General features: G+C 44.2%; 1 protein-coding gene across 1 annotated transcript; it reads left to right on the forward strand.

Annotated features, from left to right (window-relative positions):
- Positions 1 to 5051: 5051 nt before the first annotated feature.
- Positions 5052 to 11775, forward strand: LOC138981317 (uncharacterized). Its single transcript, XM_070354196.1, has 3 exons — positions 5052 to 5644; positions 9503 to 9970; positions 10591 to 11775. The coding sequence occupies exons 1-3, from the start codon at positions 5383 to 5385 to the stop codon at positions 11205 to 11207; spliced, it is 1347 nt and encodes a 448-aa protein (XP_070210297.1). The 5' UTR covers positions 5052 to 5382; the 3' UTR covers positions 11208 to 11775.
- The last annotated feature ends 59 nt before the right edge of the window (positions 11776 to 11834 follow it).

Genomic DNA, 11834 nt, shown 5'->3' on the forward strand with positions numbered 1-11834 from the left:
GAGAGAGAGAGAGAGAGAGAGAGAGAGATATCCAATGAAAAGAAAGGCAGTTTGAGATACGACACTGATCGCGATACGGTATCCCTGATCGCTTCTTTTTGAGCTCACCCCCGCCTTCTCCCCTTCTCCTCCTTGTTTCCCTCTTTACCACTCTCACATCACACCCCCACCATCACCCACACAACCACCACCCCCACCACTCAATCTTCGTCTCTACTCTCTATTGTGTTGATTTCCCTCCAGATATTTTACATTGGTGACCTAGTCTAACACAAGACGTTATCAGCGTCGTTTTCTTCAATAGCATCGTATGATCTTCCTCCCGGGCTGGGGAATTTACTCACGTTCTGCTTGGCTGAGATTTCAGATAAGAAGTACGCTCTTTGAGTATTCTGCGGAACCCCAGTGTGATTCGCGTGACTGATCGAGGGTTTCGTTCAGCACTCAAGACTCACGCTGTGTTATTTTCCATCAACCCGACCAGTTAATTAAAGGCGCTTTCATCACTCAATGATTGTTTCAAATCCCTGCTGCGAATCCAGGTACGTATAGGCCTAGTCATTATAGTAAATTAATTATAGTGCTCTTTTGCAATATTCTGTACAAACCCAGTTTGATTGGTGGGGTTGATTTAAGTGAGCTTTTATATCAGGACTCCGGGAACGTAGAAGAAGAGAAGAAGAAGAATATCAGGACTGAACACTGCACGCTGCTGCGTTGTTTTCAACAATTCAATCGGTTTTAAATTATTTTGTTAGACAGACTCTCTCTCCCTCTCTCTCTCTCTCTCTCTCTCTCTCTCTCTCTCTCTCTCTCTCTCTCTCTCTCTCTCTCTCTCTCCGTCTTTCTCTCTCTCTCTCTCTCTTTCTCACTCACTAACTCTTTCTCTCTCTCCCTCCTCTCTTCCCTCCCTCCCTCTCTCTTTCCTTCCCTCCCTCCCTGGGTGGCCGAGTGGTAACGCACTTGCGCTCGGAAGCGAGAGGTTGCGAGTTCGACCCTGGGTCAGGCCGTTAGCAATTTTCTCCCCCCTTTCCTAACCTAGGTGGTGGGTTCAAGTGCTAGTCTTTCGGATGAGACGATAAACCGAGGTCCCTTCGTGTACACTACATTGGGGTATGCACGTTAAAGATCCCACGACTGATTGACAAAAGGGTCTTTCCTGGCAAAATTGTATAGGCGTAGATAAAAATGTCCACCAAAATACCCGTGTGACCTGGAATAATAGGCCGTGAAAGGTGGATGCAGCGCCTATAGGCTGTTGATCTACTGGCCGATGTGAATGCGTGATATATTGTTTAAAAAATTCCATCTCACACGGCATTAATAGGTAACATGCGCCTTGAGTCGCCTTGTGTGGTGACATACGTGCGCGATATAAATCCTCGTAAATAAATAAATAAAATCAATAAAATAAAATAAAATGGGCCCTTACCATCAACCGTGCATTGTTTCCTCTTCTTCCGTCTTCTGCGTTCATGGGCTGACACTCCCACGTATTATTCGTGTTTTTGCACGTGTGAGATTCTACGTGTATGACCGCTTTTACCCCGCCATTCATGCAGCCATACGCCGCTTTCAGGAGATGCATGCATGGTATTTTCGTGTATCTATAACCCACCGAACTCTGACATGGATTACAGGATCTTTACCGTGCGTACTTAGTCTTATGCCTGCGGCGTGTACACACGAAGGGGGATAAGGCACTGATAGGTCTGCACGCAGTGATTCGAACCCACGACCTTAGCCTGGGGAGGCTGGCGTTTTATCCACTAGGCCACTGCGCCCGTGGTTGTTTTCAATCATTCTTCTTCTTCTTCTTTGTTCATGGGCTTAGACTCCCACGTTCACTCATGTTTTTAGCACGAGTGGATGTTTACGTGTATGACCGTTTTTACCCCGCCATTCAGGCAGTCATACGCCGATGTCGGGGGAGGCATACTGGGTATTTTTGTGTTTCTATAACCCACCGAACTCTGACATGGATTACAGGATCTTTTCCGTGCGCACTTGGTCTTGTGCTTGCGTGTACACACTAGCAGGTCTGCACATAAGTCGGAAAAATCTCCACTCTTAACCCACCAGGCGGCAGCGACCGGGATTCGAACTCACGACCTCCCGATTAGGAGGCCGACGTCTTACCACCACGCCACTGCGCCCGTCGTTTTCAACCATTTAATCAGTTCATCAAAGGGGCTCTCGCCATCAATCGTACCTTGCTTCAAATCGCTTCACAAGAAAGAAATTCACCTTTGCGTTTGTTTAACAAATTATTGAAGCGAAGAAAAAAGATAAAGCTATGAGAAAGATCAAGTTTTGACTAATTCGTTTCTATATATACAAAAAAAATTAAACCCGAAGGGGCGTAAGCATTGTTAATCTAGGCAGCAACGTAAGAATAAAAGATTCTTGGTTAAAGTTATGCAATCTAAGGAGCCATGTGGGGAAAGTTTTCTGACGAATTGGATAATTATTATCTCATAAACAAAGTGAAATAAGCGCTTTAAATTGCATATAGGCCAGAGTAAGTGAGAGATATTGAGAACCAGTTCAGTCCCTGGCACCTGAGAGAAAATGAGTGTTTGTCTTATTAGCGACAGTGTCCTTGTCTCGCTCTGTCGGTCATCCATGAAGAGGACTGTTATTGCATTATGAAGCAACCAGGTAGAATCCCCCTGCCTCCCCCCCCCCCCCCCCTCTCTCTCTCTCCTTCTATCCTCATGGCTGCTCTGCCCGCTGTGTGTGTGCATAGATATCCATCTATGGTGTGTGTGTGTCTGTTTGGTTCTCTTTTATGGTCTCGGCCAGCCTTACGGTTTCTGTCGGAGCAGGAGAGCGGAGACTGAAAGACGATAAGAAGCGAATACTGTGACTCCAGGGGTTTGCTTTGACCAGTGATATCAGTCTTTTGTGTTTTCAAGATTACTGTTTACTTTGTGTCTGACAGAGCAATAAATGTGGGACTCGATAATTTTTTGTCTTCATCCTTGGTGTTTCTGTTCAATTACCAATCATATTGGGGGGTTTTGGTTTTGTTTTGTGTGGTTCGTTATACACGCGCCTGAAGACGAACTGGCAAGAACTGCTTCGTTTTGCTTGTAAGTATGGATATTGATTATGTGTGTGTGTGTGTGTGTGTGTGTGTATGCGTGTGTGTGTGTGTGTGTGTGTGTGTGTGTGTTTGTGTGTGTGTTTGTGTGTATGTTTGAGGATAATGCATATATTTCTTTCAAACAAATCAATTTATCTCTGTATTTGATTCTTTTGCCTGTTTTGGACTACTTCACGGTTTCCCTTTTCATGTTCATTGCTTCGTTTTTGTCTGTGCTGTTTGTGTATTGTGCTTTTTCTGTCTTTGTTATCAACATTCAGATGTTTGCTTTGTTTTGTTCAGTTGTTATTGTTGCTTCTTTGTTTGTTTGTTTGTTGTTTTTCCCTTTTCCTTTATTGAATTGACAGTACTTGTTAACCTCCATTCTTCTTCCCGGCGTAGTTGCAAGTACCATTCATAGTTACGTATCTTATTTGGGTTCGCTCGAATGTGTGTGTGTGTGTGTGTGTGTGTGTGTGTGTGTGTGTGTGTGTGTGTGTGTGTGTGTGTGTGACGGTGTGTGTATGTGTGTGTGTGTGTGTGTGTGTGTGTGTTTGTGTTTGTTTGTTTGTGTGTGTGTGTGTGCGTGTGTGTATGTGTGCGCGCGCGTGTGTGTTTGTGTGTGTGTTACACAAGTGCAAGATCGATACATATGTTTATCAAATGCAAATGAATGACACCAGTTAGCCTACTCGTTGAAGTGGTTGCCTCACGAAAAGCTTGCTGAATGATAGACTGCTATCAAAACACCAATTTAATTGTAATGATATGTGTTTGAGATAAATTGGTTTACATGGATAATCTTGGTTTACATGGATAATCTTGATTTACAACTCTAGAGAACAGTTGCCTTGCTTACAAATGATGGCAAAAAAATGTCATGTTTCAACGGGTTCAGAAATGCTCTTGTATTTGTTTTGATAACATGTGTGTATAATTATTATATTGTAATTCAATCAAGTTTGCGTTTTAATGAAACAGATCCTGTGATTGGTCAGAATGCCCCAACTCATTAAAAATTACCGGTCATTAATTGTCGATAACCACTCGTTAAAAAATCCATTAACAACCTGCTGGCGAGGCGCATTGATACAGCCTCAACTAGTCTCGGTTAGCTTTGAGGGTCATTTTACAAGTAGGAAATATGAAGGCCAACGAAATACCGAGACCATAAGGTATGCGAAGTGATGACGTCGAATACGTGACGTAAGTTGATGCATGAATTCTTCAGGACTACGTCAGTCAATTCCAAAGATCGCTTTTGTGAGGAAAAGAATTTGTTTTAGAGTTTGCTGTCCAGAAAACCGTCAAAAAAGAAGGGAAAATGTGTGTGAAAGAAAACGAAACAGGAGCAGAGTGATACGATAGGAATACAGAGACATATTTCTTGGGACTTGACCCTTGCAGGTAGGTGGACTGAAAGTAGTGTGTGAACAGAACAGAACCAATTCTGTCTGTTTACAACCGCATGAAAGCAGGAAAGAGATCGTCGTCAGATTGAATTACAATAACATTAACATGCTTCCATTTGAAACTTCGAGGTCTTCATCGGGGATTGACGCCCTCCCAAAGTCTAATTGAAGCCGCTTCAATTACCTTTTGTCGGGCGTCAATCCCCGACGAAGACCTCGAAGTTTCAAATGGAAGCATGTTAATGTGTAATTAACATTGACATTTTGTTGTCGTCAGAATTTTTAAGCAAGGCAATACACCAGTTAACAGTTCCGCGGCCATTTTAGATCTCGCACATGCGCACTTCTCTTATTGCGAGTTCCGGGTGATGCGCACATCGTTTTTCGGCATGTTTATGTCTTTTTCCTTTTCCGGTTGATTTCACCGCATGTGCAGATCGTGTTATTCGCCCACGTTTCTACGCAAGGGACACTACTCCGGCGCACTACTCCACCCGTTGAAAGGGGGAAACATTTTCTTCAGTACAAGTGGTCTTTAGGAATAAACAATTAACAAGAAGGACGTTGTAAATTCATTCAATGCAGATAAAATAAGAAATATGTTTGACGAACTTGTTCTGTTCTTATTCACATGACAAAATATGTGAAGATCGAGAGATGTTATTAAAAAACCGTGTTCCAGGCAACTCGCAAACAGATAACAAGATTTTACAGCAATGCTGCTTTCTGTTTCAGATAATGGATACGCACAAAGAATGATGAAACAAGATTTTACAGCAATGCTGCTTTCCGTTACAGACAAGCCATGCGCACAGAGAATGATGAAACAAGATTTTACAGCCGCACAGAGAATGATGTCGGAAACAAGATTTCAGTACAGCAATGCTGCTCCCTGTTTCAGACAAGGCTTGCGCACAGAGAATGATGAAACAAGATTTTACAGGACTGATGCTTTCTGTTTCAGATAAGGCTTGCGCACAGATAATGATGAAACAAGATTTTACAGCAATGCTGCTTTCTGTTTCAGACGAGCCAAGCGCACAGACAATGATGAAACAAGATTATGTCGTGACTCGTGCACGTGTGCAGCTGACAAACACAGTTCTCCCCCTTGCTCTTCTTGCTCTTCTTCTGGTGGCTTCGGGTGAGAAACACGCCACCGAGACTGAGAGAGAGAGAGAGAGAGAGAGAGATGGGGGGGAGGAGTGAAAGAGACACTGACAGTGACACTGATTTTATTGTGTAGGAAAACGACCCCCCATCACGTTGATTCGTTGATGACACAACCATTTGTCGAGGGTAGCGTAGGCACCCGGTCTGCTCCCCGCCTAAAAAGACTAAAAAAGGCCAGTGCCGTTCCGTCTTCGAGGGACTGCGTGGGTTTCATTTCGGAGTTTTCCTTCTCCTAGACGAGTTTCCTTCCATGGATGATGAGCCTCCTCTACCCTCGTTTTGAATTCAGAGTGGTCTTCTCTTAGGATAGCTGCCTGCCAGGGTTGACGAGCCTATCCTGCCCGGCTATTTGACCCATAGCTGGAGGTTGGTTCGTGGGCACCTGGGCGTTTCCACACACCGGTGGGCCCGCATGCTGCACGTCTAGGGGCCAACCTCCTCCGAGTCCTTGTAGTCTAGCCTGGGGCCTTGCGGTACCCAGTTTACCGTCGCCTGTCGTCGCGATGGAGGCACTACATAGGGCTTGTTGTGGAGAGGTTATTGTACTGGCAGGAGAGACTGACGCATTCTGCTCTCTTTTCGCATTGTCCAAAAAAGGACAGACGGTGATAGCCAGCGGTGAGGGCTGAAAGCGAGAAGTGACAAGCACAAGACACTTCGCCAACACACTAGACACGTCACACAACCGTTTGGCAGGCAGGAAAACGACCCATTCACAATGTAATTTAAGAGAAAAGCAAAACATACCCACGACTTCCAAGTGCTGTTGGCAGCAACATCGAAAACATTACAAAAGCTTACTCCCACCTACTAGCACCCACGGCTAAGACCCCACACACCCGCTCCGTCGGGCTTCAATTAGCTTTTGTCGGGCGTCAATCCCCGATAAAGACCTCGAAGTTTCAAATGGAAGCATGTTAATGTGTAATTGTAATTCAATCAAGTTTGCGTTTTAATGAAACAGATCCTGTGATTGGTCAGAATGCCCCAACTCATTAAAAATTACCGGTGACTAATTGTCGATAGCCACTCGCTAAAAAATCCATTAACAACCTGCTGGCGAGGCGCATTGATACCGCCTGACTAGTCTCGGTTAGCTTTGAGGGTCATTTTACAAGTAGGAAATATGAAGGCCAACGAAATACCGAGACCATAAGGTATGCGAAGTGATGACGTCGAATACGTGACGTAAGCTGATGCATGAATTCTTCCGGACTACGTCAGTCAATTCCAAAGATCGCTTTTGTGATGAAAGAATTTGTTTTAGAGTTTGGTGTCCAGAAACCCGTCAAAAAAGAAGGGAAAATGTGTGTGAAAGAAAACAAAACAGGAGCAGAGTGATACGATAGGAATACAGAGACATATTTCTTGGGAATTGATCCTTGCAGGTAGGTGGACTGAAAGTAGTGTGTGAACAGAACAGAACCAATGCTGTCTGTTTACAACCGCACGAAAGCAGGAAAGAGATCGTCGTCAGATTGAATTACAATAACATTAACATGCTTCCATTTGAAACTTCTGGGTCTTCATCGGGGATTGACTGACGCCCTCCCAAAGTCTAATTGAAGCCCTCCGTCGCTTCGCTCCGTCGGGCTTCAATTACCTTTGGTCGGGCGTCAATCCCCGATGAAGACCTCGAAGTTTCAGATGGAAGCATGTTAATGTGTAATTGTAATTCAATCAAGTTGGCGTTTTAATGAAACAGATCCTGTGATTGGTCAGAATGCCCCAACTCATTAAAAATTACCGGGGACTAATTGTCGATAGCCACTCACTAAAAAATCCATTAACAACCTGCTGGCGAGGCGCATTGATACCGCCTGACTAGTCTCGGTTAGCTTTGAGGGTCATTATTTTTACAAGTAGGAAATATGAAGGCCAACGAAATACCGAGACCATAAGGTATGCGAAGTGATGACGTCGAATACGTGACGTAAGTTGATGCATGAATTCTTCAGGACTACGTCAGTCAATTCCAAAGATCGCTTTTGTGATGAAAGAATTTGTTTTAGAGTTTGGTGTCCAGAAACCCGTCAAAAAAGAAGGGAAAATGTGTGTGAAAGAAAACAAAACAGGAGCAGAGTGATACGATAGGAATACAGAGACATATTTCTTGGGACTTGACCCTTGCAGGTAGGTGGACTGAAAGTAGTGTGTGAACAGAACAGAACCAATTCTGTCTGTTTACAACCGCATGAAAGCAGGAAAGAGATCGTCGTCAGATTGAATTACAATAACATTAACATGCTTCCATTTGAAACTTCGAGGTCTTCATCGTGGATTGAAGCGGGTAATCATCTAGTCGAATATAGACTTATCTAACATCTCTGAATGGTGTCAAGCAAACATTTTTCAATGAAATCAATGAGAGAGAGAGAGAGATAGATGGGGGGGGGGGGGGGGGGAGTGAAAGAGACACTGACAGTGACACTGATTTTATTGTGCAGGAAAACGACCCATCACAATGTAATTTAAGAGAAAAGCAAAACATACCCACGACTTCCAAGTGCTGTTGGCAGCAACATCAAAAACATTACAAAAGCTTACTCCCACCTACTATAGCACCCACGGCTAAAACCCCACACACCCACAGACGGGTGGTTGTCAACAACATGTAGCATGTGTACGTCATGCTCAAAATCCTTCCAAGCGTTCTTCGCGCCTCTTGAGTGAATACAAAATGTACATTGCAACGTTTCTGATCTGTAATACGTTTCTTGCTTAAATTGCGATAGACATAATGCTGCAAGGACATAGAGATTACACAACGTCATCGAGTGAGGGACCGAAAAATATTGAAACTCGAGGATGATTTTTTTGTGGTATCAACCGAGACCGTAGGTCGAGGTTGATACCACACAAAAAAATCATCCGAGAGTTTCAATATTTTTTGGTCCCTCACAAGATGACGTTTGTGTAATTTGTGTATACAATGATAAATTGATTGTATACAATGATCAATCTCTATACCTTCCTGTCACTGGAAGCAGCAACACTTGAAAGCATAAGTTCCCTTGACAAACGTCATTTATGATTGGCGTCATCTATGAATGACGTCACTGTCTAGACAAGACAAGTGCCGGTATCGGCAAACCTTGTCGCGGCAAAGGCGTGCCTTGATACCATTGAGATCATAGGAGATGCACAGCAGTGCCGATACCAGGTTTCTTTAGCTTCACTTTAAAATGATATCAGAACGATAGTTATTCACTTGAAAGTGAACACAGGAGAGTTGTATACACTCTTTTTCTAACCACAATGTATGTAAAGGAAAACGAAAAACTTGACCTTTTTTAAGTGACCAACATATTGCTTATACTCTGTGTTGAGAAAACAAGTCTTTCTTCGTCGTGCGCTGACATTCTTTTCATGTTTGTTTTTCTCTTTGTTTGATAACTGTTTTGTGTATTTCTTTCATTCACCGTGAGCTTAATTTATTTTGTGTCTCCTTCCTTCAAACAAAACAAACAAACAAACACAAACAAACAAACAAATAAGAAAGCAAACAAACCAACAAACAAACATAAAAACAAAAAACATACAAACAAAAAACAAACAAACAAACAAACAAACAAACAAACAAACACACACACACACACACACACACACACACACACACACACACACAAGCAAGCAAAAAACAAACAGATAAACGAACAACCAAACACACAAACAAACAAACAAACAAACAAAAGAAACGGCTCTTTTTTCGCACCAGTCTTTCCATAGTTCCATCCTCTTGTTGCTCACTGATAATGAAAATGTATTGACCAGAAGCGAACTTTCAGCAGCACGAACATTCAATTAACGTGTTGTGTCCTTTTGGTAGGACGAAGCCAGGCCTATGTGGAGGTGGTCAGCCCAGCAAGCAATGAGTACCAGGCCGTGACCCCACCAGCCCACGTCAACGTCTCCGCCCTCTCCCGCCTCTGCTTCTCCGTCACCATCTGTGACAACGCGCACGTGCTTCTCGCCAGCAGCGCCACCCCCTGTGCCACCGGGGACCCACAGTATGAGATCGTCATCGGGGGGTGGAGCAACACCAGGTCGGCGATTCGCGCCGCGTGTCAGGACGACGACGTGCTGGTCAAGGTGGATCCCGGGCCACTCAGCTGTGACGAGTTTCGCTCCTTCTACGTCAGCTGGGGGGAGGGGGTGGTGCGAGTGGTGGGGGTGGAGGAGGAAGAGGGTGGATCTGTGACGCAGCACGTAACGATGGAGCATTATGGCACCATCGTCGTCCCCGTCAACTTCGTCTTTGTCGCGGGCTGGGAGAAGGCGGGACTGTGGCGCGTGGGTAAGTCCCTCGGGAGGAAAACTCGAACTTACTTACTTACTTAGGCCTTCAGTTGCCCCCAGCGGAGCATAGGCAATTGACGACGTTTCTCCATCGCACTCTGTTTTGGGCTGTTCTTTCTGCGTCTGTCCAGCTAGCTGTTGCCTTGCCTCTTTGGTTTTGCCTCCGTGTCACGCCTCCAGCTTTTTCTTGGCCGTCCTCTCTTTCTTTTTCACTGCGGGTTCCCATGTGACATAGTAAATAGTGACAGGCAAAAGTAGCAAACATAGTGTTCAAATGAACACCCGTGATCGAATGTTTATATTATTGGTGCCTCTTTTGCCAGTAGAACTATGTGCTATGTCACACTGTGTTCAAAATTTGTCACAGAAATGTGTTCAAAAGTGGAACATTTCTGTTTGTGGTGTATGATGCCTGGTCACCAATGTGCTGCCGTGTGCTGAATGGTTCCGTAGGACTGCCCGTGCACATGATGCATGCGGCCGGCAATACTGATCATATGTGATGAGCCAAAAAGTTAAACAAGTTATTTCATACACACACTGAGTTTAATAGTCGTTACCTTGTTTGCGCATTGCTCCTGACATATTCAGCATTATGTTGCTTGTTTTGCTTTTCAGATTTCACTTGCCAAGTTCTTGGTGACGCCTTGACTACTGCATCAAGCAACGGCACAACAACGGCTTCGCCGACCGGAGACACCATTGAAACGTCAGAGGCTTCCACATCAAGCACAGATTTTACCCCACAGACAACAGAATCAACGTCAGAGACAACAGAGTCAACGTCAAAAACAACTGATTCAACGCCACAAACAACTGAATCTACATTACATACGACAAAATCCACGTCACCAACAACCCAATCAACATCAAACACAGTACAATCTACCAATCTTACAACAGAAATGACCGGATCGGCTTCATATTCCACAACAGAAAAATCCACTGGATCTACCTCCAACCCATTCCCATGTCACTGTTTATGTGCAAGCAACGCTACACTAGCCCCAGATGGCGAGGGAGACAGAGCAGGATTGAGCAGATTGCTGATCGCTCCAAACAGCACCTCCATGGCCAGGCGACGTCGCACCAGCGCTGTGGACGGACGTGTGTCTAGCACCAGTATTGGTGTCACGGGTGTCATTTGTGTGGTGGTGCCTTTTGTGCTGCTCATCTTTTCGGATATTACTGATGTTGTACGCTGGGTGAATTCTAAACACAGACGTCACAACTAGAGTGTGAATCGAAATCGGATGTCCTCATCCTCCCTCTTTACCCAAACACACAGACAGACGGACAGACACGGACATACACACCTAGAGTCACACACACCCTGCACGCAAACACGCACGCACGGACACAAACAGATGTGACCACAAAACAAGAAGGGCAAGTTCCTCATGACTCATCATAAGCTGCTGCTTGAACGCTGTTTTCACGTGTGTCCATGTTGTTGAATTTGTATGTATATATATGGCTTCTTCTCATTCCGTTGCTTTGTCATGTTTTTTGAGTTTTGAGTATTGTTTGCATGGAGTTCGGTATTAATTTTGCTTGTATGACTTTGTTTTGTCTTTACCCTGTTTGCTTGGTCTTACGACTTATGTGCTTGGAGTGTGTTAAGCTTTTGCGTTTGCTTGCATGGAGTATGCTGAGTATGCTATGTTATGTAGATTGTGGGTTTTGTTCATTGCGTATGGTTTTATTATTAGTTATGTTAATTCTAGTTATTGTAAAGCGCATTGAGCATTTATATGATTATGCGCTATAGCAAATGTCCATTATTATTATTATTATTATCATTTACGTGGGAAAATGTCAGGAGAGAGAGAGAGAGAGAGAGAGAGAGAGAGAGAGAGAGA

The sequence above is a fragment of the Littorina saxatilis genome, linkage group LG12 (genome assembly GCF_037325665.1).
Source record: "Littorina saxatilis isolate snail1 linkage group LG12, US_GU_Lsax_2.0, whole genome shotgun sequence".
Classification (NCBI taxonomy): Eukaryota; Metazoa; Mollusca; class Gastropoda; order Littorinimorpha; family Littorinidae; genus Littorina; species Littorina saxatilis.